At 42.2% G+C, this 27,351-nt stretch overlaps 1 protein-coding gene across 3 annotated transcripts; it reads right to left on the bottom strand.

Annotated features, from left to right (window-relative positions):
- Window positions 1-123: 123 nt before the first annotated feature.
- TTLL12 (tubulin tyrosine ligase like 12) lies at window positions 124-20,888 on the bottom strand. Of its 3 annotated transcripts, XM_017826621.1 has the most exons (15): window positions 19,492-19,629; window positions 18,749-18,937; window positions 15,488-15,663; window positions 13,785-13,983; window positions 12,291-12,450; window positions 11,565-11,698; window positions 8,730-8,806; window positions 4,299-4,415; window positions 4,026-4,220; window positions 2,839-2,950; window positions 2,523-2,674; window positions 2,336-2,417; window positions 1,859-1,927; window positions 1,267-1,405; window positions 124-641 (listed from the first exon to the last, which is right to left on the bottom strand). In XM_017826621.1, exons 3-15 carry the CDS (start codon window positions 15,631-15,633, stop codon window positions 490-492), a joined length of 1,734 nt encoding a protein of 577 aa, XP_017682110.1. In that variant the 5' UTR covers window positions 15,634-15,663; window positions 18,749-18,937; window positions 19,492-19,629; the 3' UTR covers window positions 124-489. The 3 variants fall into 3 exon arrangements, with proteins under 3 accessions (XP_017682110.1, XP_017682108.1, XP_017682109.1); XM_017826619.1 differs by lacking the exons at window positions 18,749-18,937; window positions 19,492-19,629 and adding an exon at window positions 20,721-20,888; XM_017826620.1 differs by lacking the exon at window positions 18,749-18,937.
- Between the last annotated feature and the right edge of the window lie 6,463 nt (window positions 20,889-27,351).

The following is a 27,351-nucleotide window of genomic DNA, read 5'->3' as shown; positions in this document are numbered from 1 at the left end:
ATCTTTAGTCTCATTAAGCCTGTGTTCATTGCACACAAATACACTGTTAGTTTCCCACCAGAACTTTTTGGATCTTTGTCTAGGAGGGATGGATAAGAAAGAGAGATACAAACTCCAACATTATTCAGTAAATTAGTTTTAATGCTGACACAGGGAACTTGTGCAATGCTTCCCAGCAAGCAAGCAATCAGGCTACCTGAAAAACAAGTCCACTGCCCTAATTACTGTCCTGTTTTGAGGTCTCCCATATTCAGTAAACAAGACACTTTTAACACACACCAATGATTTACAGAAAGAACAAGGGAAGACAAGGGAAACGCAGACAACGTGATTATCAACACAGTATATGCTTATTCTTCTGATAATATTTTTTTCCCTTGGTTATCAGTATAGGAAAATAGTTGCCTCAGCAGCTCATAGAACTGAAATATTTATCTTGCTGTTAAGCATATCTGAGAAGGAGACTGATAAGAGTCGTGCCTCCTGTGGCTACACAATGCACGTCACGTGGCAGTTGTCGGGCTCGTCCAGAAACAGGGTGCTGAAGACATCGTTGAAAAAGGTGGGGTGGTATTTGCAGGCTCTGTCACAGTCAGGATTAAAGTTCACCTCCAAGATCTGAGGCTGCATGATTCTTTTCCCTGGGAAGGTGAACACAAACACTCCATCTTAATGAATACAAGCTCTAGAGAGATCCCGAATCACTACCTGTCTTTAATCCAGGGATTACAGAAGATGGCTGGGAAAAGCCATGTTTTATGGCCCAAACTGGGTTGGTTTTGTTTCAGTGGGTTTGGCTTTTATTGGAGGGACAGAGGTTTGTTCTACCATCATTACCCAGAGGACAATCATCCAACAGATTCTGCAATCACTGCTAATCCAGTGCCTGATTTAGAATGAGATTTTGCAGCAGTTTAACAGGATCTCCCTGATACATCTGCCTTGCTTGAAACAGCCTGAAATACCTTCCAGAAAACTCTGCTGCTCCTTTCATGGCTCAAGTACACACCTTCCTTTCTTTAACCTCCTGGATATCCAGCAGTCCTGCTTCTTTACACTGCAGCCGCTCACATTTGTTTGGCTTTTTTGTGTGTGTGGCGGTTTGTTTGGGTTCTTTTGTTTGGTTTTCCCCCCCTCCCCCGGGTTGTTTTGTTTCGTTTTTCTCCAAGCAGAGAACAGGAGCAGCAGGGGCACAAGGGAAGCCAGGAGGCAGCCAAGAACTTGACAGAATAAAGAATTCAACATTCAAATAAATGAGCTTCTCACCATCTCTGCTGGCGTCCCATTTAAGCATCAAGTCAATGGCATATATTGCTCTTGATGAGGGATAATCACAGATGCCAAGAGGTGCAGGTTTAGCTGAAGCAACTTGGAACAATTCAGCAAATGCCTTAAAAATATCTGCCTAACAACAGAAAAAGGTCTCTGAATGAGAAGGGAGGTTCCACAAAAGCAATAAACATGTTTCTAAACACTTGATTAATACAGTTTTTTAGAGTTTGTATAAATTACACGAGGCAACAGAGGAAAATCTGCACAGTATTGGCTTCAAAATGTGCATTTAGACCTAATGACAACACAGGGGTAGTCAGGACTGGCTGTGTTATTAAGTCCAGCATGGTGTAATCATGAAATAAAATCCTCAGATCATGAAATAAAAGTCTTTAACAACAAAGTGTTTGAAGGCAAATTATGCAAAGCTAAGAAATGGTTCTAAAGTAAAGGTCAGCATGTGATGTCCTTTGTAGAACTGACACAAGTGAAATATGTCTTATGAGATAAAAATGGAAAAGCTGAGTAAAAAAACCCCAAACATATCCATGAACATTGACATCAGAAAGACGAATTGCTGACTTACTTGTACTGTTGTCCAAGGATATTCAGGATATTGTTTTTCAAACAGAGGAATGAAGTCTTCACAGTGTACCTGAAACAGTTTAGTTGGGAATGACTAAGACAAGAGAATGGAATATCCAATGTTTTTTGCCACTCATACAAATGCAGGTGGAGAACTAGGGAATTAGTTCCTGAATACCTTCTTTGTTGCAGTATTTGTTGTTATAAGAGACCACACTAAGGCTTTGACAATGACAAGCTGCCATTTTCTGTAACTCTTTTATTGTCTCTCCCAGTGTGGGTTATATTCAGGATGCAGGTTTGTGTTACCTTATAGAAACACAGATGACTGGGGGGAAGAGGGGAAGGAGTCTAGGAGAATATTTGCCTAGGACTTAGGGTACTTTGAAATAGGTTATTTGCTAATAGTCACAAAGCAGGGACTGGAAGATCTTCTAACAACAGAAAGGTGAGGGAGTGTTTTGGGCTGTTTGCTCACCTGTTTTAATGTTACACCAGGAGCATAATTCATGACTGTGAAATGCTTCTCATAGTCATCCAAGTCATCAAGTGAGAATGCCCTGAGGAACAGAACAACTCCTTAAGTTTCCAAGGGGTCAGAGTCTAGTCCAAGACCCTCCAAGTGTGAGATTCAAGCCCAAGAGCAGTGAGGGGAAGGTAATTACCTGTTGGAGAAACGCAGCCAGAACACATCATAGCTGTACAGCCTGAGAGGCTTTATGGACCTCAGCAGCACAACGTAACGGATGTCAAACTTCACCATCCCCACGTCCTCCCTGTGGAACAGCACTGGCTCCTCAATGTACTTGCACACTACCTGCAACAAAGCAAGACCACAGAAAACTGAAGTGTCACTGAATCTGTTCAGCACAGGAAATCTGAAGGAAATAAACTTCCTTTGTGTTTTTCAGACTTCCCTCTCTGAAGCAGCTTTTCCAGCTCTGCCCTTTAAATCCCATTCAAAGTCATGCTCTCTCTAACCTTTGGGCTGCTTTCCCTGTGCCTGATGATGCTGTTAAGGCTGTTGGTGATGTGGGTATCCAGGCTTCTGGCCAAGTTCCATGGTTTGCATATCCAGTGGTTGTCTTCTCCTCTGAGAGAGAGACAGAGAGAGAGCAACACCTGTAAGTATCCACCTCATTCTTCTGTCTGAACACCCACTTGAACAGGTCTATATCCTCTCCTGAAAAAATACTTTCTAAAGCTGTGGGCTGCAGTGCAAGAACTAAGGGCTTCCTAGGTGTTAGGAATAAAGGGGAGAACAAGCAATGGTATCTTTCACAGATAATTTTTTTCATTAAGGGCCTAGCATGATCTCACTGGTTATCTCCTTCTTCTGCATCTGACTCCATCAAAGGGGGAAAACAACCCATCAACAGCACAGCACCTCCATGGACATGCACAGGAATCATCCTGCCAGGAGACTGAGGACATTCTGGCAGGGTATTGTGCCATATTCCAAGTTAATTCCCTAATGACACCTCCAAATCAGGAACATTAAATGACACCATAACTCACCTCTTTGGGAAGAAACCACACAATATCTCAACAGCTCACATTACCAGAAAATGAAAGCACAGCACCATCATCTCACTTTCTAGCACCCAGACACCTCCAGGTGGAAAACTCTTTGAGATATCCTTGAGAAAAACTGGCAGTATGCTGGTCTTTCCATGTGTCCTTTAGGATAGTTAGGACAGGGTGATGCTGTAGATTTAAAACCCTAAAGCTCCACAGCTGCTTTAAGCTAACACTAAAACTAAATTTTACATCCATAGCCTTACAGAACCCAAGTACTTTAAACACATCCCACTCTGCCTTAAGTGCAGGAACAACTGCTACTGTCCCCTGGGAAAAAAACCCCACACTTGTTGCAAACACATTTTAAGCCTTTGTGTATCAGTTAAATATAAGAGGTAAGGTCCTGACTAGACAAAAAGCAACGAACTTCAAATCTGTTTCAAAATGTGCTGCTTAAGTACTGCCACGTTAAAAAAAAAAATCTGAAAAGCTCACACTTTCCAGGCAAAATTCACTTGGACATAAAAGCAGCAAGAGCCAACTCGTGGTGGTGTAAAAGCTGCCAAGCCCAAAATGCGAGTTACTGGTCTTTGAGGAAAGTTGGGATCAAGAAAGCACAAAACTAAGGAAGCAGGAACATGAGTCACCTTCTGTCACGTTGCTGGAAGTAGCTGATGAACTGAGGCAACTCTGTCTGGAGGTTAAAAGTCCGAGGCAACCACCTGGGCCCATCTGGGCCTCCAGCTCGTCGGGCAACGGAGGCCAGGCAGTCCTTGACAGTCAGGAGGTTCTCACATGGGAACTGATTTACCATCACCTCAGGCCTCTCCTCACTGAGCTTTCTGCAAAACAAACAGTTGGTGGTGAAGGAGGGAGGCCTTTGGGAAAAAAAAAATATATTCTCAGCAAACAATTCCAACCTGTAATCTTTGAAGTGTGAGAAGTTGTAGAGGATGTCTGCCTGCCCCTCGCTGTCTGTGAACACAAAACGGGGATGGGTCAGGTTGTTGAGGACTTGCTGAATGTCTGTGAAAACCCTGGAAGAAAGAAAGAAAAAAAAAAAGAGGCAAATGAAGGGAAACATCAGTTTGATCTGGGACCGATCAACTCGTGTTTGAACAGAGAAGTTTCAATCTTGACTTTCTGCAAGAATTATGGTTTTCCAATACACGCTCTCTGTGATACACAACATTTTAAATTGAAGTGGGACAGATACAAAACACTGTATCTTGATCTCCAAGACAGTTAAGTGGAAACAGATTCAAAAAAATTGTATTTTTGAGACAGAAATCTCCAAGGCAGTTTAGCTCTGACAGCTTCACAAAAGTAACAATTCAGAAGATGACGACCAAGTCCCCGACAGAGAAGCACTAACAGGAGTTCACTATTCTATATGAGAAGTCCATGACCTTGTAAACACCTTCAGTGCTGGAAGGGCTCTAAAAATCAACCTGCTGTCACCCCCATGAAAGAAAGTCATAGGAAATCTTGTCAGGTTAACTCAGTAGCTACAAAAGACTATTTTCCTTTGGTCAGAACTTCCCACACAGAGACATTTCCAAATAACCAAACCTATGAAATGTGTGTGCATTAGGTACATGCAGGAAATACACACAGCTTTGAGGTTTAATACAAATCTCCTCTCAACCCCACTTAAAACCACACCAAAACCCAACCCAAACCTGATACACACCCCAGTACAGGACCAAGAATGAGGCAAGATGTTGCCTATCTTAGGAAATTCCCCTCTCAAATAAAACCAGTGACTTGGATGCTAAAATAAGCACACAGAAATATGGGTTATTTTGATGATTTTACAGCTAGAAGTGAGGTCACTTAATTCAGAATTCAGCATGTTGACTCAGAAATGAGACTGATATAGAAAAACTGTTCTTATAGTAAGGGAACATTTAAACAGACGAAGCAACCACTAATTTTTTCCACAAGAAACTACTCTATCCTTCCTCCTTTCCAGACCTATTCTTACCCGTTGTACAACTTTCCTCTCCTCCTCCACTACTAACCAACTGGAAGATTTATTCCCCAGACACTTCTCTGGAAAGATGAACTGCAAAAGAAGCCCAATCACAGGGAGGAAATAACTTCTTTAAAAAGAAAAAGAGTGTAAGATGCTTTGCATAGCTCCATGTGCCAAAGGAAGGACACACGCAGCACGAGAACTGCTAAAATTGAGAGTTGCTCAGACAATCCCACATGGGTTCCTTACTAACACACCCTACAATACAAGGCACCATCCCACAAAGACACTAATCCCATGCAGTCCCAAGACCCAAACCTGGCTAACAGGTCTTAGGAGCAAAAGGGTCACCAGATCTACACACATGGATCTATTCTGCTTGTTAAATCCACCCAATTAATGGCAGCAGCAACAGTTCTGTTGTTGTTTGTTGTTCTTTTCCTTCTTGTGATTAAGCCAACACACTGCACATATTTTTTTGTGGCAGAGTGCTGGAATCCTTGCATTAAGAATTCCTGGCTTCTGCTCCAGGTCCTATGTACAGTATCTGGCTTCCAGCTCACAAAAAAGGGTTAGAAGTTACTTTTCTGAGCAGCTTTCAGAATGACTGTAGCTGGATAAAACTGGTACTATGTTATGTATTTTGCAAAGTGGCTTCTTTCCCCTCCAGTTGCCACCACAGCAAATACCTTTGGAACCTCTGGTTCATGGAACTGAGTTTTCTCTCAAAAATTCTTCCAGCTAGGGTAACAAGGAGGCTGAACCTAAGGTGTCAAAAGCCTGAGGTGTTACAAACAATTAATCAGTGCTGAAAGTCAAACCTGTGGCAAAATCCCTTACTTTACTCAAAAAGAGATAGTGGTAAGAAAAATGCTGCTGTACCAAGGGCCTGAGGGCCTTATACAGCACAGAAGGCAGCATCTGATAAAGCCAATAAATCTTACTCCACATCATTCCCTAGACATCATTTGATCAGTCAGAGGTTTTCGTGTCCGACCCCAACACCCCTCCTTCTGTAAAATACAGAATAAAAAGCCTGTTCTCTTAATCTTGAAGTCTTGCAAAGAAATTCATGTGCCAGAGCACTCAGGATGATGCATTTTAAGACTTTCTTAAAGAATACAAAAATGCAGCACAAAAGAAACAGGGGTGCTCAACTGTTAAGAGCAGAAACACCACTGTAACAAGCTGACAGAGGTTAAGATTAGAGGGAAAATAAGGCCATTTCACTCATTCTAAGCTTTTAGGTTTCTCCACCCTTTCTGTATGCAATCCTCTGACCATAAAAGGTCCTGGGACAGCCAAATAATTCCAGCTGGAGAATGAAAATTTCCTGGAAACACGATGTAAAATTAATGTATTTCACTGCCAACACCTGTCACTGAGTTCAGTGGTCAGATTCCCTGAGGTGCTTTAGTATTAAGGCATAAATCTGAAAAAAAAATCAGATCTCTGCACTGAAGAACACAGACTGTAAGGGCAGGCACCAGACAACTGCCCAGCAGTTCCTCTGCTGTTACCTAAGGAGCACTGTAGGATCTTCTGTGGCATTTTCCTTGACTTTATTTAAATATGTTGGTAAACATTTCTATGTTTACTCTGATAATACACATTTGGACAGGTAAGAAATGCAGCAAATCTCATTTTGGCTTAGACAGATGGCAGAACCTCCACACTGCAATACTGTAGCATCAGCCAACCTATTCTGGACCTTTCATTCCAGTATCAGTGACACCCTGAACTAATGAACCCAGCTAAACACACCTCCCAAATGAGGTTTTTCCCCTCCTTGTCATGGTTGGGATGCTATAAAGTCTGGGATTTAATAAGATATTCAGCGAAATTGTGCAACTGAGATAAACTATGTTGAGATGTCACTTAATTTCCTCAAAATACTTAAAGCTAAGAAGTTATGAGAATCAACTCCAGCAGCACAGAGCTGACAAGACTGACCAAAGAGATGCCTCATAAAAGCTCTCCAGGCATTTTAAAAAAATGACTGAAGCAGCTGAAGAGAAACACGAAAGAGAAGATCAAGAGAAACAGAGATGATCAAGCCCAACACAAAATGGAAGGACTTTTCATAATAAAGTTGTCTTTGAAGTGTTTAGTTCTTTTATTCACTCTTTTTTCAATGCAGCACAGTTGGATAGAACAATCTCCTTAGGCAGCAGTTACTATGCTACAACACCTACTTGACCCTGTAATATTGAGAGGAAATCTCTTGTGAGGACATGGACAGGGTGTGGATGGAATTCCTTAGAAGCAGAGCAGGAAGAATTTGCTGTGTTCCCCCCTCCCTCCCTCTCTGTTGTGAATGCCATTCACTTGGAACAGAAGATGCAAAATAAAGAGGTAGCAGTGAAAAATAAATTAGCATTTCCCAACATTCTATTAGAATGCACCTCCCTTTGACTCCTGTATCTGAGGAAGAGGCAAACACACGACGTTAAAAAAGCAGCTTTGCTTTTTTTCACTCAGTCTTGTAACCAGAGGCTTCCACGAAATAACAGAATCTGGACTATCACTGAGTAAGTTAACAAATGCCTCCCAATAAAAAGTGAGTTTGATTTTCAGTAGTTCTTGTCAGGTAAAGTCATTCTAGTGAATAACAAATCAGCTCAATGCAAGAAGCTGGTGTGTTAGTAAACCTACAAAATACATTTTAGTGCACAATGTTTCAAGCAAGAACTCAGACCCCAGAGTCAGACTACAAACACCCTGGAGTGCAGCTCACAGCACATGCCGAGCAAGGGGATGTTTTTCTGGAATAAAACCAGTCACAAGGCAGCCTGGCCATGCAGCACCACTGCTTCTGCTCACAAAAATCCCTTATCTGTGCCATGTTCTTCCAGCTTCCCTCTGGAATGGCTTCACAGCATACGGTCCACACACATCCAATTTAAAACATCCCAGGTTTTGGTAAGATTCCTGTTTGGCAATCTCATCTGAAGAAGGGGAATAGACTGTTACATTCACACAGCACAGAGCAGCACAGGTACCCCTATGGACATACATTCTATAATGCAGAAAAGAAGTCTTTATTATATACCTTAATCATATTTTTTAGTGAAAACACCACTTCGTGTTAAAACATTATGCAACTTTCTTTTCACCCACAAGGTGGCACTTATTTAAAAAAAAAAAAACAGCGAAAACCCAACTATGTTTTAGAAATTCTGTAAGTGATAATTCACCCACTTTGAAGAATAAATCCAACAAGAGCAACTGGTAAGTCAAAATCTCGGGCAAGTGGCTACGTGTAATCACACCTTTAACTTTCCTCAAAGCTGGAAAAGGCTGTTCAGCCTGAACACACTGCAACTGCTACACAGGATCTTGGGAAGGAAGCATTTAGTTTGCAGATACGTACTTGAAAACTTTGTCTTTGGCATAAACCGGTGGCTTTATCACCACAGGCAGTTTTTCCTTGTTTTCTGCTAAAATGGCCTAGAAAACACAGAAAAGCACAAAAAGTTAATTCCAGGCAGAATGAAAGAGGTCAAACTCCACAATATTCAGCACATATGAACAGCAGCTAAGACCAAACTGAATTTTAAAGTGTGAACATCCAGGTTTGTGAAAGAACTGACTGAAAAAAACAACATCATCTGTGAGGTGAAGCTACAGGCAAAATATTCTGTGTGAGCCTCCAAATGCTCATCCAAGCATTTTATTAGCAATATCCTGCTGAAGTTCAGCCAGGTGAAATTTTCTCAGATTGTAAACCTTTACAGATAATTCCCTGCAATTTCTTATCTCCATGTAAATTTTTAAACACACACACACATACATATTTATATATATTTAATAAATAAATATATAAAATATGTTTTAAACATATAGGCATATATAAATTTATACAACAATTTATATAAAAATTTATATATAGACTTGTAATGACAGAAAATATGCCAGTCCACTTGCATGTCTCACTGGTTCTGTTGTCTTTGGTGCACCTGAATTTCATCAGAGCTACATTTTGACAACTGCATTATGTTGTGTAATAAGCTGCTCAGAAAAACCAAATAAATCAGTACAAGTGCAGAGGCAGAAGGGAACCCTATTAGTAAAAAAGAACAAGAAATAAGGCTTTAAGACCAGGGCTTATCAACACTGTTGAATGACCCTGAGAAATTGTTGTTTCTTCTAAACATTAAGCAAAATCTCAGATCACAGTAAAAGCCAAAGCTCCTGTATTTCCAACAAAATGGAAGACTGACCATTTAGCCATGATGTTTTATTACAGATAACCAAAATTATAGGAGGTTGGAACCCAGTTCTGCTTTATGTAATGGAGCCTGTAGAGAAGAGGACATTTCTCAGAACAGGAGCAGAGGATGCATTATTGTCTTTTTTTGCAGCTCAAACCCAGGGAGCTGTTGCAGAACAGCAACTGCTCTAGTCCCAAGAAATAATTCTTCCATCCCAGAACCACTTCATGGGTTTCTGCAATCATTGCCCCAGCAGTACCAACAGCACCATTTAAGTTACAGCCTCTGTGGTCTGTGTTGGAGACCAGAAATAGGTAACAGAACAAAAAACAAGCATCAAAAAATTAAGCCACATTGTCGTTGTAACAACTCTCTGATTATTTTACATAGAACACTGAAGCTTTCAGAAAATTAAAATAAGAAATGTAATATCCTTAGCTACAGCAAAGGCCAACAGCACAGCCCATTTAACTAATTCTTATTTGCAAACAGTAGTAAACAGTTGCAAAAACTGTACAGTGATAGCAGCAAACAATTTTGTAGTGGTCTGATTTACAGAAGCATTTAGAAACATTTTCACCCAACTGTATTTTCCTGCAGAATTGCTGGCTCACATATTAATGCTGCAAACAGATCTCTCAAGTTGTCTGTAGTTTATTTTTGTGCATGCAGCTCTGCTCATGTGGAAATCAGGGAAGTAGAAGTGTCAGGAACACAGGAACTCTTTCTACCAGTGTCACTTCTGGTGCCCAGGGATGTGCTGTGCCCTAAGCTATTCTTCACTGGTCTGTCACCAGTTAAGACTTTGATCTACTGCAAGACATTCCAGAGCAAAAGAAAGCTCTGTTGGTTGGTTCTAGCATCAGTGTTTTGCTCTCATCTCAACAGCTGAGTGGCAGAGACACAGTTAAGGAAAAAAAAAACAGGCTACTCTGAGAAGATATTTTAAAGGTGGAGTGGTAAAGGAAGACACTGTACCCATTTGCCACACACAGTTCTTTAACTAGATCTGATTATACCAAAACAGAATTAAAACATGTGCAAAAAAACCTGCTTTATCTGAGACCCAGAGAACACATGTAAGACAAACTGTGGGTGCACTGTTCTTGCTTATTTGTTAATGCAAAGTATGTCTCTTCCAAAAATGCAAATCCCAACCAGACCTGGGTTACAAGACTGCCTAACTATTTGGAGTGTATGCCTTTATTTAGTAGAAGCAGGTTAACTTCCATTTCTGACTAGATATTGTTAATAACAAGCTGGTACAGCCTTTTCTGCCTCTCATCTCTCATAAGAAATGGATAGTTGGGGTACAGACTCATCTTTAGAAGCTGCACTTTGAATGCTGTCAGTGGCCAGGACAGCATCCTCACAGGCATCAGGTCTCTTCATTTTTCTTAAAAGTGAATTTCATGCAGACTTGGTTCACGAAAAGGAGATTCCAAACATTGATTTCACATCCTTAAAATATCCAAAATATCCTTTATTAGAAAGGAGAGCTTGAAACAAACCAGGTGAGTACTTTATAACAGTGCCATCCAATTAAAGATGTCTCTGCTCCAACATTTAATGGTTCTAAACCATGACATTAAATGAGTAGCTCAGTAGCCATCCCAAAAAATGTATCACCACTCCTAAAACAGTAAAACCAATCTTTCTGTAATTCAAGACTCGAACAGCAGTGCTACAGTCATAAATCCAATGCATCAAATATCTAACAGGAAGATGGATACCTCCTACGATGTACTTATAAAAAAAGCTACACAATACTGCTAGAACTCATTTATGGTGCTTCAGTATTTAAACACTTAAATATTATATGTAAGATGTTTGTCTCGTTGTGCTGTGAATTTTTTTTTTTAATTTAAAAGACTACACTCTGAATCAGTGTTTAGGTTTAAAAAGAAGTGTGGTCAGAGCTCCTGCAATGTTTTTTCAGACACTGCCTCTTCTTGCCAGAGGTCAAATATGATACTGGCTTGTTGAAATGATACCTGGTAATACTCATCTGACGGCTCTGGTGTGAAGCAGTTGACATCCAACACTTCCTCAGGCACCCAGGGTAACAAAACACACTTCCTGATCAATCTATCTGTTTCCCCATGAGCATAATCCCGAGTGACTTCATCTGCAGCAGAACAGGGAGAACCTTTAGGAACTGTCTTCCTCCATGGAAAATCTTTACCATGGCATATCACAAAAAATGACAGCTGGAGAGTTAATACCACCACAACTTTTGTTACTTGAATTAGAGGTAATTAAAGAACCACAATAAAAAGGGCATTATTTAGGAGGCTTATCTTCTCCACTCGGTGGAGGCATAAGGTGGCCCCCAATCAAGATTTCAGGAATAAACTGTTGGCCTGGTATTTCCCAGCTTTCAATACTCGACTTTCTGACTCAAAGCTACAACCAGACTTTTAAGGATTTTTTTTTTTTAAACCCTCAGATGACTGAATTAGCAGTTTCACTACGACAGTGATGCAAGATTGAAGTTCTCTGCCAATAAAACAACAGCAACACTTTTAGACTGGTAACGGTCCTGATCTCACAAATTATGGAGATACCAGGCAGAGAACTTTTAAATTTGACAGCATTACAAATATGCAGCCATTTTTGTCTTGAAATATTTGTTCTACTGGGAAATGCTCAGTGATTTGTAAGAATATAGTCCAGCTTCTATTGCAAGCATTGAATAAAATAAATAAAACCACACTTACCACCGGTTTCCAGGTCTCTCAAAGGCCAGAGAACAGTGTAAGCAATTTGCTGGGGCATATAAAACAGAGGTGCTGTTGCAAAACTAGGCTGGTCTGAGTGCTGGATGCGTGATCCAAACTCATCCATGATGTACCAGACAGGAACCTTCTCCTCTGCAGTCTGTAAGAGGAAACAGGGTGAGACATCCTGCACATACCAAGTGCAAGAAAAGCACCACAGACAGAAGGATTAGTTTTCATCAAAGTACACCTTCCTGCAACATTTTCATGGAAAAAATCCTGAATGAAAGAATAAACTTTAAATTGCTTGGTAGAACCTCTGTGGCTCTTTTACAGAGTCAGAAATGGGACAGGGAGATTAGATTTGAGATATTCAAGCAGCTCAATGCCAGAGAAGGGAACAGAAGACAAGTTACCTGCAGGCTGAATTAATTACCTTCCAGAAAATCACTTTTCAAGTGGTGGCACAGATAATTCCACCTCACAAGCTATTCATGACAAACTGGGAAACAAAGACACAGGGTAGAAAAACTCAGAGATACTGTTCAGATCTCCTTTTTTTTCAAGGAAAAAGAATAAACAGTCACAATGAAGCCCTTTCTCAGGGAATTTTCGGGCCTGATTCTATTGTGAGCTAAACTCAAGATTAATTGATAAAAAGAGAACAACCTCAAGTCCCTGAGCTAAGAGGTGCAGGTTGATCATGTTCCCACTGCACAGCCCAAAGAATTCACCTTTCTCCTCTTTAATCCTAAAGACTCAAACTAGCCTTGCAGCTACATTGCAAACCCTGCAATACGTGTTGTAGTTGAACCTTGAGAGATGTATTCCCTCAGAAATGGCAGGTGTGCACTTGAAGTGAGTGAAGGCTCAGGACATGCTGGTACAGAGCTGAAGAACGTGGGGCAGAGTGACCAAACCTGGTGTCTTATCATCTAAAAGTAGCAGCCCTTGGAGTAAGTTATGCCTACAAACACTTAGGCTCCATCTCGAAGGTAGCTGGCTCTCACCTGAGGGTAAGCAAACATTTACATGGCCTGAACAAACCAGGAAGGTAAGTTATTTGACAGTGTACACACAGCCCTGGTGTGTAAAGCACTCTATACAGGTGAGCAGAACTGCAAACACAGCTAAAACACACACTTCTGTGCAAGACAAGTTGATTCTATGAGAGGTTCTTTCCTCCACTATGAAAAAGTTTGAGTAGAAAAAAAAAAAAGACATAACATACAAGCACACTTCTTCTGCAGGAGACTTTTCTCCTCTCTATAAAAATCCCCTCAAATTTCTCATCAGAAAGCTGGTTTTAGCTCTGCTGTAGCTCTACGTGGCAGTTGCTCCCCTTCCAAACAGAAGTTTATTCTGAAATGCCTGTAAAGGACTTTTGTTAATTGAATACATTTCTCTGTCAACATCCACCTACTGGAATGTCTTCACCCCAAAATGTTTAGCATCCCAACTAGGCTTTTTTTTTTTTTCTAACTGGAGGCTCACCCCTTGAGACAGCTGGTAGGTCTGGTTGTATTTCCACATCTCCTGCAGCACTTGCTCGATGCTGCCCTCGTCTGGGATCTCGCCGTGGAAGTCGATTCCCATGAGATTGGCCATCCTGTGCAGCAGCCCGGGCACGTGGAGCAGCTGCTGCCGGGCGTGTTCCACACGGTATGTCCAGGCGTGGTCGATCAGGAAAACGCTTAAAGGCAATTTCGGTGGCGTTACACCGCTGTGTTTTCACACGTCTGCAGCCAAACGTGCTGTGAATTTCCATGCAGACGGTTTGATAACTAAACCTCCTCTTACTCATCCAGTCACTCCCAGAGTACACACTGTGGTTTTACAGCTTAGTAAACTTTCCAGCAGTAACTTTACACTCTTTGTTTTGTTCTGGAAAGCTTGTTGTGCATTAGTATTTCAATGGAAATGAGGAGCAAACAGAGAATAGAGCACTCAGTTTGTAAGCCTAGTTCTTTCTTCCCTTTTAATCACTATTAACTCCACTGCATCAACCTGATATTCTTGCCTGAAGAAGGAAAACAAGACATTATTTTGCAAAATTATTCCAAGATCTTGTCAGCCATGAGCTCTGTGACATCTACTGTCTTCTGCAAAACTAGGCAGAGAAGTCTGATCACCAAAAGGCTGTATATGCTGTTAAAAGAAAATTACTAAGTTTTAAGTGTTGATTTTTTCAATTTGGTTTGGTTTTTAACTTGGGTGGGGTGTGTCACCAAGTTATTTTTAGGAAAAAATGCACTGTTCAAAAGAATTACAATCTAACCCAAAATAAAATCATACACATCTGGCACAGCTTCCCTTGACAAGTTTAACACTGATTTAGGCTGCATGATTTTGAGGAAAATCCACACAGTTATTCAATATTTTGGTTATATCATCATACTGCACCACCTCAGAGAAAACTCTGAATTCTACTTGCTAACAAAAACCCCAAACCAAACCAAAGAAACCCCCACAACAACCCCACCAGCCCTATTTCAGAAAGTTAAAAACATGTCAGCTGTCACGTAGGGCGAGTACCCTCCAACAATTACTGCATCCCAGATTCCACACACAGATGAAACCTCATTTCATTTTAAAATTAAAGGCTCCAGAGAATGCTAAGGCCAAGCTCTTTGGAAATGTGAGCAAACAGGCATGTTGCTGTTCTGCTCCTTCATCCACACACACCTGACAGGTGCAAGGAAGCCTAAGATCATCACAGGAGGTAGTTCTGAACTTCACCATTTGTGTGCATTCTCACATTTAGAAAGGAGATGACTGAGTTTAAAGCAGGGATATTACTCTGAAGCTGCTTAGTGCCTCCTTAGCCTGGGATTTGGGAAGATCACAAGCACTCCTTCAGTGGGTTTTTTCCATGGGCACAGTTTTGCAGATACAAAGTTCTACAATGAATTCTGCAGAATTCATTTCAAGGTTGCCTTTCCCCTGTTTTCTCCCTCAGTTCACCAAAACCAATTTCTAAGCATCCTGCTGCATGATTTAGAAAGGAACAATGTTAAGATACCTGCACTCCTTGTACCCTTTGCAAGGCGAATGCACCTTTCCTCAAACACACAGTTGTGTCTTAGAGCAGGAAAAGAGGATTTCTGAACAGGGTCAAACAAGTTTCAAGGCAAACCATCACTATAATTTTAGGGTTTCACACAACTCAAAGACTGAACACTAAATTCACTACTCACCTATTGGGATTTGAGGCTTGAAGCCCATTCTCATTTGTTACAATAACTTTGAAACAAGGTCCATTTCCAGGATTTGGCTTCTTTTTTAATTGTTCTTCCATTTCTTCATCACCTTCTTCCTCATCATCCACCTCTTCTACTTGCATTATCCCAAAGTAGTCACCAGCATCAAACACCTGATATGGAAAGTGCACAAAATATCAAGCAACTGGTTAAGGCAGTGCCCTGATATGCACAGTGCAACACTTGTAGACATTTTTTGCCTGCAATCTGACAAAAATTGGCATTTTTACCTTAACAGTATTTATTATTTCACAGTTTAATAGAACTGTTTATTTGGGAAGTTTCTTTGTTAACATTGGCAGGAAGCTTTGTTGGTTTCTTTCCTACCGACAGGTCTATTAATGATTGTCTATTAGTTTAATGCCTCATTAAGAACATCTGAGGCTGAAAACAGAATACCTTGGCTCAACCTTTGCTAAAATCAACAACTTAAGACCCGCAAAACCAGGTGCTACCCAGGCTCCACAACCAAGCTGAAGTACACTGAGGTACCTGAAGAAAAAGAGCTTTTACCAACCGAGTTCTGAACCAGAAAAAAGAATCACAGAATGGTTTGAGTTATAAGGGACCTTAAAAGATCATCCCAGTTCCAGCCCTGCTGCCACAGTCAGGGACAACTTCCACATGCTAAAAATGGCTAAACAGCTTCTTAGCTAAATGCTAAGAACATGCTAACAAAATGTTGGCTAACATAAGCACGTGTATTTTTCTTAGGGTAAAGAAAATTACTTTGCAAGCAAACTCATTAGAGATTAAAAATACACCTGTTAAAAAAACCCCAGCCAAATAAAAATCAGAAACTGTCTCAGCATCTTCCACTTCAGCAGGTGTCGAAATAGTCAGCAGCTCTAATTTATTCCTAGTTTTCCAGTTTTGCTGGAAGAGGATAACATTACTCAATGGTAAGCAGTATCACAGCCTCTGGTGTTGTAAGAGTACCACCAATGTTTAAGTCTCTGCACAGCTGCCTGGAAAATTCATAGTAACTGCAGGCAGGTCCCAGCAAAGGGAAGAGCAGCCTTCAGGGGTGCTCACACCTCCTTTCCATCAGGTTGGCTCCCAGCTGGATCAGCTCCCAGGTCTGGTTCACCACACAAGTGCTAATCCCAGCCCATGGCAGCCAAAAAAGATCTGCCAGGGCACAGATGTTCCACCCTTCCCTGAAGTGACACTTCACTGCTCCTGCCACTGGATCGAGAGCCGTCCTCAACGAGCTCATTAGCCAGGAGAAGGAACTGCAGCCAAGTCATTAGAAGATTAAAACTGCAAGTGTGAATCACTGGAGCACTTGACAGGTGCTGCTGTGTGGCTTTCTACACTTTTGTCTACGCTTTATTCTACATCTTTTGTCTCGAGAGTTTGTAAGACACGAGGGGAGCCACAGACTCAGGTTTAGCCTTCACTCCCAACAGGCTCCACCTGCTCAGCAAACACCCCCGGATAAATGTTAATATAAAGTTCTTTTGCAACACTCAGGGAAGCTGTTGGTTTTATATTTTATTAAGTATCATCTCAAGACTTAAAAAACGAAGGGATTCCAAGTCCCCTAAGCCAAAGTTTTGATCTCTCCCTCCAACAAAGCATCCGATGCATGAAACTGCAGCAGCTGCATTTAGCAAAAAAAATCCCCACTTTTAATAACTTCACAGAATTAAAAACATCTCCTAGAGAATTTATAACCTTGTGGAAGCGAATTAGATGTATTTCTAATCTGCACCAAATCACACTTCTTGGAGCAGCAGCTCAGGACCACCTTAATCAGTGGCTTTTTTGTGAGGGTTTTGTTGTTCTTTAAACTCCCAATGGATGATGCAAACACTGATAGCCTTGTGGCAGAAGCACCTCCTTGTCAGAGTGGACACACAGCACTGCTGTCCTCCCCTCCCTCCCTTTGAGGTAACCTGTCACACTGAGCCTGTTAACACAGCAGCTGCATTAGGGGAATCTTAATTAAGCTGCTTAAGCAAAAACCAGCTGGATAAGATCACGTCACCAATTTGAAAAACACAACCTTTGGCTCGAGCTCCCTTCAAGGGCTCCCCCAGAGTAACTAATAATGTCCAGAAGAGAACAAAAGGGTACCAACAACACATTTTGGTGGCACAACTACTTGCAAGCAAAACGTGTCTGGGCAAAACCCCCTCCCTCTTCCTCCTCAGGTGCATTTCCAACCAAACCAAACCAACCCAACGAAGCAGAGGAATTGATAACAAAGCAGGCACATGCCATGACAATTACTACTGAAAACTGCTTGAAAGGCCACAGGTAGACTGAGCAACAGCCTGCCCTCCCCTGCTCTGCAAAGTGAAGCCTAGTAGTATTATCATGCTGCATTCCTTCTAGTAATTAATTAAAAGCCTCCATTTCTAACTGGGATGAAACTCTAAGCAATCCTTTGCCAGCAACATCTCAGGGCTATAAAGATCTTGCTGCAATACACAGAAGCCTACAAAATAACTCAGCATATGGCTGGAATAAGAAAAAAAAAGAGATTATGAATAAAATTGGATGCAGGCACTACGTTTTCCAGGCTTATACAAGGTTTATCCATAAGTAACATAAGAAACAACCACCGTAACAGAAATACAGTTTTAGTGTTTACAAAAAATGATTACACATGCATCTGTTTTGTTTCTGAAGTTTCTGCCAGAAACACAGCAAAGTTTTCCTCCCAGCAGATGATGAATGCTAAATGCAAAATGGATAAGTAAAGGCAGGTTTACCAATCTAGCAGATACACTGTGTTTTGAATGAGCAATCCAATATATAATCCAAACACAAAATGCTCTCAGAAGGAAAGCTGCTCCAGCAGATCTCAAGGTAAATTAAAAAAAAAAACCAACCCAAACCCTTCATTTTTCACAGGTTTTAAGGCTTCAGTGTACACAAAGGAGGGAGGGTGCTTTTGTTCCATGTTGAAGTACATATGTGTTGGAAAACAGTTGCTTGGGCTGGGTTCTAGAGGAACTGATGCAAGAGATATTTTTATCTCTACTATGGATGCAAATTTTTCAAGTGCTATGCTAGAAAGTTTTAATCTTTGCAACAGGTTAGGACAAATGAAAAATTCCTCCCACCTCCACCCAAGAAAACAAGAAAACTCATCCCTATGCTCCACGTTGCACTGTTTTTTTCCCCTCTCAGTTTATTATTCTTTATTACCTAGGCTTCCAAAACATTTTCATCCTGTCCCCTCACCTCCTTTGCTTTCTTTACTGCTCTCCTCCAGGCACTCCTCGTGGTTCAGTTCTAAGTGAGGTACTGTAGCTCTGTCCCTACCTCCTCAAGAGGTCATCCCAGTCCACAGCACTCCTCACAGGAATTTTTCCTGGACATCCCAATCTTCTCAACATCCTTTTGCCCTTCTTCCTTGACAAACCCTAGAAGCTACAGCAGTAGAGACAAGCACCCTCAGCAGACTAATTCACCTTCCCAAGCTCACTGGAGTCATTAAAACTCTTTCTCCACACATGCTGGAACACTTAGTATGGAAGAACATGCTCAGCCACCACTGCAAGCAAAATGAAACAGAAGCAGCAGCTGCTGCCTTAGGGCACATACTTTCTTCATTCTGCCTTTTGTCATCCTGCCTCTGTAAAAAGATCAGGACCATGGGTCTCCTCTCACTCCACTGTCTTACCTTCTAAATGTTGGTAGCTCCTTTCCTACAAACACTCATATCATGACTTCCTATGCTTCTCTCCTGACCCTACTTTAAAGTTGAGAAGGGGAAAAGAAGCGCTCAAGTGATTAAAAATTAACTTGTATACAGACGTTAAGCCGCAGTCCCCTCTCCTTCCCCACTGTCCTACCCTACCTGTTCAAACTTCTCATCCCACCTCACTTGTTTCCTCACTGCTCATCGTGCCCTCCAGCAAACCACCACGAGTTCCCTTCCCTGCCCATCAGATCTCCTTCTCTCCCCAGGACTAAAAGTTCACCTCTTTTATCTTTCCTTCTCCAAGTTGACTCCTCCAGACTCCCTCGAGCGCTCTCAAGTCTCCAGACAACTAGTTTCGGGTTGCACCTCTTTCCTGCCTCAGTTCCTTGTTCCTTTACCTCCACAAATCCAAGACAGCTTTCCTCGTCACTGAGGCCAGGTTGGGTATGTGCAAACCAAAAAAAAAAGAAAAAAACCACTTCAAAATAAAACTCGTGTCCTTACGAGCTCTTTATTTTAAATGACTCCTCGACTTTGTTTCTCTTCCCTTTCTCACCACAAAGCTCCAGGGAGCGAGCAGGTGGTTGCTACAAAGGTGAAAAGGGATACTCCGTCCTGGAGCTGTGCCTGTGCCATCACATTCCCTTTAGTTCAGGGCCAGGTGTCAGCTCCTGCTGAAACACAACCAGCTCGGCCAAGGGGATGGGCTGTGTGATGCCTGGGCAGGGATACAACAGGGGAACTCAAGACTCAGACAGGGCAGCATCCCCAAATTTATGCCACCACATCTACGAATGGCAATTTTACAAAGGTTTACAAAATTCAGCCTGATAAAAAGTCAGCACCACCCCTCCGAGCCGCTTTACAAAGCAGGCCTTGAACTGTTATTGCCAGAACATTCTCACACCAGCACCCCTGTTCTCTGAGAGAGGTGAGGAGCTTTTAATTGTATCGGGAATTAATGTACAAACTGAAAACACTCCTGGAAGACATCCTGAGACAGGTCACTTGTGTGTACAGGAGACCAGATCTGCACAGACAAATGACTGAGGGCAGGGCAGACCTGTGTGCAAGCGAACTGGGAAAAAAACCCAAAAAACCAGAAATAAAAACAAACATCTGGCAAAAGCCAACCCAAACCGTAAGGGATTAACATACAGCAACATTAATACTACTACTGCTGCTGCTTTTTTAAATTCCTCTTGGCCAAGAAGGGCTTAAGGCTTTAGGACACTGCCATGGGTTTGGCTGCGACAGAGCTAATTTTCAGTCTTAGCAGCTGCGGTTTTTTGGATTCATCAGCTCCCTCCAGCATTCGTCAGCTCCCTCCAGCATTCATCAGCTCTCTCCAAAGGCTTCGGGCGAAACCAGACGCGCTCCGCACGCCCCGAGCCGCGATGCCGGCACCACATCACAGCCCACCCTCCCCTGCCGAGGGACACCCCGGCTCGCTTCTCCTCCTCCTCGGCAGGAAAGGGGCTCCCCCCCCGGAGGCACGGGCTCACCCACCTCTCCCCGCAGCTTTCGGCTCAGGCTCTCCCAGTACCTCGCCGGGACCCCCGAGGCTCGGAGCGCGGCCCCGTGAAGGGCCACGAAGGCCGCAGGGTCCCCCTCGCCGTCCCCCGACATGGCCGGGCCTGGCCCCGCCGCTCCCGCTGCCGACCGGAACACGCCGGGAGGAGGCGGCTCCAGCCCTGAGGAGGGCGGGGAGGAGGGAGGCACCCGCGGGCACCCAACACCCGCCTCGGTGGCCGAACCCCCCCGAACGGGGGGGTTCGGCCACCGAGGCGGGTGTTGGGTGCCCGCAGCCACGTCCGACAACACCCCCGGAGGAGAAGGGGGCTGAGGGGGCTCCGGCCTGCTGAGCGCGTGTGGGCTCTGCCTCCGCCTCGCTCTAATAAAATCACAGAAGCTTCAGTAAAATCGCAGCGTTTTATTGCGTTTGTTTTCCCAGCGTTTTCCCCGACCAAGGGGCTTTTCCCAGGGTGGGGTGGGATGCCTGGCAGGGCCCCACAGCCAGTGGGAATTCGCTCTCTTGAGGGCTGCGAGTGCTGAGGGAAAACTCGACAGCACGCAGTCATTTTTTTTAAATTAAAACCGCTTTTTTAAATTATTATTTCGAACTCCGACAAGCAAATTTTAAGGTGTAGGCCTCTCTTAAGCGTCTCAGTATAAACTGAGCACATCTCCCTCAGTATAAACTGAGGGAGATGCGCTTTTCGCAACCAGGGAGCTGCCTTCCCAGTGCTGTTCAGAAGAGGTTTTCTTCCCTTCCTGCCAGGATTTTGTGGGGAATAGCCCAAACCAGTTTCGCCCGAGGCTCTCTAAACATCACTGGTAGCTTTGGTCTCAGCTCGGGTATGGTTATAAAGCTACAAGAGCGGGTGTCCGACACTCGGTGGCTGCTCCGAGGGCTTTGCTGTGCCCGCTACAGACGGAGTAGAAAAAGATTAAAAGTGGTGCCTACGTGCTGTAACTAAACATCAGCCTTTAGCAGCTCAATCTTCAGGTTGGATATCTGAATAGTAAACGCAGGCAAATCTTCCTCTTCGCCTGGGACCGTGTCTGCCTCCCCACGTGCTGCGTTCCCACATTTCCTTGGCATAAAGGCTCCGCTCGGATGTCGCTGAGGGGACCTCCCTGATTAAACAGCAGAAGATCAAAAATATAGTTGTATTTCCAGTGTTCCTTGACTGGGTTCCTGCCCTGCTACCCTGAGTTTGAGCATGTTTTTTTGCTGTTATTTTGCCTTGGTGAAAGAGGATGGCTGTGGTGTTGATCTTGCCCTAGTATTGTAAAATGTGGAGATTAGATCACTTACTAGTCCTTGCTTACTGAAAAGGCCACCTTTCCCTCATTTCTGTCTTTGCCATAGACTCACTACCTGACTACCTACCCAAGACGATACATTTCTACACGGTATTGAGTATATCAATCTACATGACCTGTTTTTTTAGCATAGATTTTGTTCCCTACAAAAAATGTAATCTCAAGTTGGGAGTGTTTACTACTCCTCATTTGAGCTGGTTGTTTGTTTCGTTTGTTTACTTCTCTTTTGTTTGTTTTTTGACAGACGGCTGTAAAACCAAGAAAGTTCCCAGAAAATACATAATAATGTTATAGTTAAGTAAAATTTTTTTAGCCTTTGAAAAAAAAAAAGTCAATATTTTTCCCTCAAACGAACCAAGTATGAAAAGTGGGGTGTATTTTCATTCCTTTGTTCAGTAAAGCCACAGAGATTATGTCCTGTCCAGAGGCAAGGGGAATGTGATCCTGCTCCATCATTTAATTCGTGCCATAGCCCAGAAATACCACAGTGAGCCTCTCAGGAAAGCAGGTGGATAATCTTCGTAAAGAAAAACTCACCACAGTATTTTATTCTGATTGTTTCCTTAGAAAGAGTGGCTAATTTACAGTGCCTGAACAATGCAGTCCTTACTGAGGCAAAGTGCTTGTTGAATGTAATGGGTTACTTTACCTAGGTATTTGCAGAGAATGCAAAAAGGTCTCAGCAAGGCGGAGCTTAGTAGCACTAGCCCAGTCTAAAACAAGAGGATTTGGCCTTCTGGCACCATCTGTAGGGGGCCAGTCCATGCAGCTGTTGAGCCTCTGGTCACAGCAGTCCCAATGACTTATCCACCAACCCCCCACTTGGTTCCTGCCCTGGAGCAGAAATTTATCATGAGTTGGCACATGTGAAGTAGCATTTGCCCCCAATGAACACAACTGGAGTTGTACAGAGTTCTGTCAGTCTGGCAGTTTGTGGCTTTATTCCAAGTTTTTATGGCTGTCTGATGCCAAAAGATCTGATGTGCGTTGCCCACTTCATTTTCCTGTTGTTTCATGTTAGAACCTTCCTCTCTGGCAACAAGAGATGCAAGGGACAGAAGACACCCTAAGATAATAGTGAAAAGGAGATGCAGGGACATACTTTTGGTGCATTTGACACTAAATGCCGTAATATGTTATAAAAGAAACTATTTGCTTTCAAATAAACAGCTTTCTCAATGGTAAAACTAGGACTTCAAAGCATGGAAAGCTGAGATAGGGGCTTAAATAAGAGGAACATAATTTTCTGTAAATACTTTATCATAGCTGTGAGCTTAAAACCTCAGAGATGCTGCTATAAGAAGGCAGAACATATTCTTCTGCATCAAAATAGCAGTTACTGTGTACAGCTTTTGCTTGCCTGCTTTTGTGGACAGGTATATTTTTTCGGGAAGGTCCTGCAAGAATCCCCAAACAGCACTGACTGTTTTGCACTCACCTGGCAAGGAAGCTGTGCAGAGGCAGTGAGTGTGGAGTTTGGAAGGAGCCCTGGAGAAAAAGAGCCCTGGAGAACAGGTGGATGAATGATCTTAGCAGGCTGGACTTAACTTCCTGCCTAAAAGTCTGGCAAGAGATCAGTGTCTTAAGAATAATAAACAAACAAATTGTCTGGTATAAACAATATTTTCACTGATCGTTTTCCCCAAGAAACATATTTACGGCAGTAAACGTATTTGCTGCAGTTTTTCCACAAGCTGTTTGGGTACCTTAGGAAAGGCAGATCCCTGTTCTTCCCTTTCCTGTGCCTTTAGGCATGCACAGCATGTCATCAGATATATTACTTTTATAAAACTCTGTCCAACCTGAACCTCCCCTGGTTTCAGTATTTCCCAGAATAATCTTTTCCATGATTTTACCAGGCTGAGTGAGACTGACAGGCCTGTAGTTTCCAGGGTCCTCCTCATTCTTTCACCGGCTTCCAGTCAGCTGGGACCTCTCCAGAATCCCATCGAAGATTTTGTCCTTGTACACAGATATTTTGTTACCAGAAATCAATTTGATTTCCAATGATTTCCAGGAACTTTAGAGTTCAGCTTTTCTCTATGTTTGACAGGAGCTGCCTTTTCTTGTTGCACATTTAAAGCTCTGAAGCTGTAGGGACAGCTGCGTGCCATCTCACATGGCCCCATAAAAATGATGTTACATCTTCTTGGAATGAGATAACTGCCCATATCACCTAAATGGATTCCTACCAGCTGAAAAAAGGCAATAATTGATGTTTTGCCGCCAGTCTCCTGATGCCTTTCAAACCTGGCAGAGACACCAAAAGTCCTCAGTCCTAGTGTCAGCATTTATATAATTTACAACATACATAAAATCAGCAGAGCATAGTGTCACATAACAAATGCTTTCTCTTAACAAGCTAAATGAGGATATGCAGCGGGATGCTGGGACAGGAGACCTCCTGCCTGTCCTACTGCCGGTGGCTGCCGCAGTGTTAACAACGCTCCACAGGCTGTGCTCATCTCCTAACAAGCACTCACTGCTGAGTGGCAAACCCGGACCAGGTGTTAGCAAACCCCTACCAGGTGTTGTCAAACCTCCACCAGGTGTTACCAACTGAATCAATGACAGCTCTGCTTTTTGTCTGCCTCGGCGTGCTGTGTGACCTTGGTGACAACTTGCGCCGCAGAAGGTGATTAAAATCACACCTGACCGAGCTACTGAGGTCACTGGGTCTATTTTCCGTCAGTCTGTCACCTGTTTTCATCACTACCAGCAATACTTGGGCCACTGATTGTACAAATTCTACTTGCTTTGTAATCTCAGACTGCCCAAGGGTACAACCATAGTAAAATTCAGCAGCAAATACACTTTTTCTACAGGAGAGCTGGAGGGGGAACCCACACTTTTCATCTCTTCAAGTCACTGTTCTGGGTGCAAGTGTAGTTTCCTCTCATTCTAGTCCTCAGTAGGACAAGCAGCAGCTGTGTTTGGAGACACAGGTCTCCTTGGCAGCTTGTGGTGGGAACAGCCCATCAGGCCACCAGTGGAAGAGAATTTCCTTCCTCTTTTTTTGAGACTGCTTCTCAACAGAGGCATGTGGGAAAGGGCACCTGCATGGTAACATCAGAGTTAAAGAAACAGTTAAAGGTCTTGGAGGGATGTTGGTGATGTGGTGCTTCGCTGTGGCCAGGATTTCTTCTTGCTCTGAAAAACTCTCCTTGAAGACTGTTTGGGAGGAAATTAATTCAGTGGCCCAGCACCCACAAACTCCAGTTGTTTGATGAGAAAGAAAAGGCTCTCCGTTGCTTAGGGGTGAAAACTAGACCAAGATATGTAAATGCTATCAAAAAAGAGAAGTTCTCTTCTGATTCTTGTCCACATTACACTTGTCCATGTACACAAATAAACAGCAGGCAGGGGTTATCCATTCCATTTTATGTTTATTATGAAAATGATTTTAACAAAAGTTTTATTACATGCTTCATTTTGAGCTCTGACGTAGCAAATCAAAGCTATTAATATACAGAGGCAAAAGGAAATGTATTTTCTTATAAGGTACATTTACAACAACATCTTCTACTATAAATCTGACAGAATTGTTAAAATATTGGTAAAGCTCAGCACTGTATTTTATTTTCTAAGTATCAAATTTTGTACAGTTATTCGCTATCCTTGCTCTAAACTATTATCGTACATTTCATATGGAAATACTGTTTGTACACAATTTACATTGGTAATAAAGCTTAGAAGTCCCAGCAGCATCTACAACAGTTTAGTTCAAAACGTCACCCTTGTGCAGTGATTTACAAGGAGCAAACTGGGGCAGAAACTAATATTACACTCCGTGTGTTTTGCCCCAAAATCTATTCTACCAGAAATTCCTGCTTAAACTGGTGATGGTCATGATGATAATGAGCTTTTTGCCTAAAAAATGCTCTATGAGCTGATCCAATATGAGGTTTTATCTCTTCCAGTAGGAGCAGAGAGATAACTTCCCTTGTCTTTTTACTATACTTGGGTGTCATCTAATGAATTCCCTTTTATTTTTATTTCTGAGCTTTGTGTAGCACTAACTTTAAAACACATATTCTTTATATATTATGAAAATGGTAAACACTTCAGAATGACACTTGATAGTCAGTTCTGTGGAACTGAACACGTTAAATTGCCCCAGAAAACTCTTCCTATGATGCCAGTGAGACTGAAGGAATAACAGGATCTATAATTTGGAAGGATAACCACCCCAGTCTCCTAAAGTACCTTTATAATCATCATGTTGAGTCTCTGCTGCTTTCAATGCAAATTAATGGCCTTTCTAAGTTATAAAACATAGAAAACAATATTTACAAAATAATTTTAATTAAAAAAAAGTAACAAAAACAAACTCTAAAAAAGATATTTTCACAATCATTAAAATAAAGTTTAATTATCAAAGCCACTTCTTTTTCTAGATATTGAGAAGTTCAGCTAAAATTGAATTGCAATTGTTGGTATAACTTGTTATCTCCACTTTCTGAATACAGATGGTTTAAATTATTACATCTAAAGGTACTTCTGTACATTTTACTCTTGTATATTACATATTAATTTTATAGATTAAAAGCTTTATGATGAAACAGAATAAATAAATGAAACAACAAACTGGAATTGTATATATTCAGATACTTAGAGAACAGTTTTTTGACACTGTTCATTTCCCAGTCTGTTTCTGTTCAGATGAGAGATGTTCTGATAAAACCTGAGACTTGTCTCTGAACCCAAGTCTCACTCTGAGGAATAAGCCCATAGTACCTTACAGAAATTTCACTGCTTCCATAAATTCTTATGGAAGACAAAAGTATTTTTTTTTCCCAAGTGCTTACAACAGTCTCTCGTTCTAGAAACCTATTTCATTAAAGTCTCAAAGTATTGAGAGTCTACAAGAAACTCCTCCAGTTACTACCATTCCTGTCAATCAGTGGTTTTAAATTAGGAAAAAATGCAACTACGTGAACTCATGACACAGATCCAGGGAACTGCGCGTGTCACTCATTCCCATCATCAGAAAATCACCGAGACCCCTGAGGTGGCTGACAAATTTGGCTTCAGCTGCTGAAGATTTCACTCCAGCTTCTTTTTGAAGAGCCCCAAAGGTATTCAGAGTCCCAGACATGGGAACTGTCACAGAGCAGGGAGGTTTTGCTGTCAAAGACCTGTCAGCAGATCCTGCAGAACAATCATCCCCCTGCTTTTTGCTCCTGAAGTTCCCAACCTGTTTTCTGCAAGATGAAAACTGGGTTGTTTATCGTTAAGACTGATCTGAGAAATCTGAATCTGTTGGACAGGCTTACAAAGGGCTGTGAGGTGGGGTTTGACTGTCCTTTTC

Source organism: Lepidothrix coronata, unplaced genomic scaffold (genome assembly GCF_001604755.1).
Source record: "Lepidothrix coronata isolate B3197 unplaced genomic scaffold, Lepidothrix_coronata-1.0 Scaffold129, whole genome shotgun sequence".
Classification (NCBI taxonomy): Eukaryota; Metazoa; Chordata; class Aves; order Passeriformes; family Pipridae; genus Lepidothrix; species Lepidothrix coronata.
The sequence above is the reverse complement of the archived record's forward strand: the minus strand, read 5'-3'. Positions and strand labels throughout refer to the sequence as shown.

Coding starts and splice junctions, on each gene's coding strand:
- TTLL12 (XM_017826619.1), bottom strand. CDS start 20,840: ATGTCGGGGGACGGCGAGGGGGACCCTGCGGCCTTCGTGGCCCTTCAC. Junction 2,675..2,838: donor ACAGGGAAAGCAGCCCAAAG/GTTAGAGAGAGC, acceptor GCTTTGTTGCAG/GTAGTGTGCAAGTACATTGA. Junction 1,406..1,858: donor ATCCTTGGACAACAGTACAA/GTAAGTCAGCAA, acceptor TTCTGTTGTTAG/GCAGATATTTTTAAGGCATT.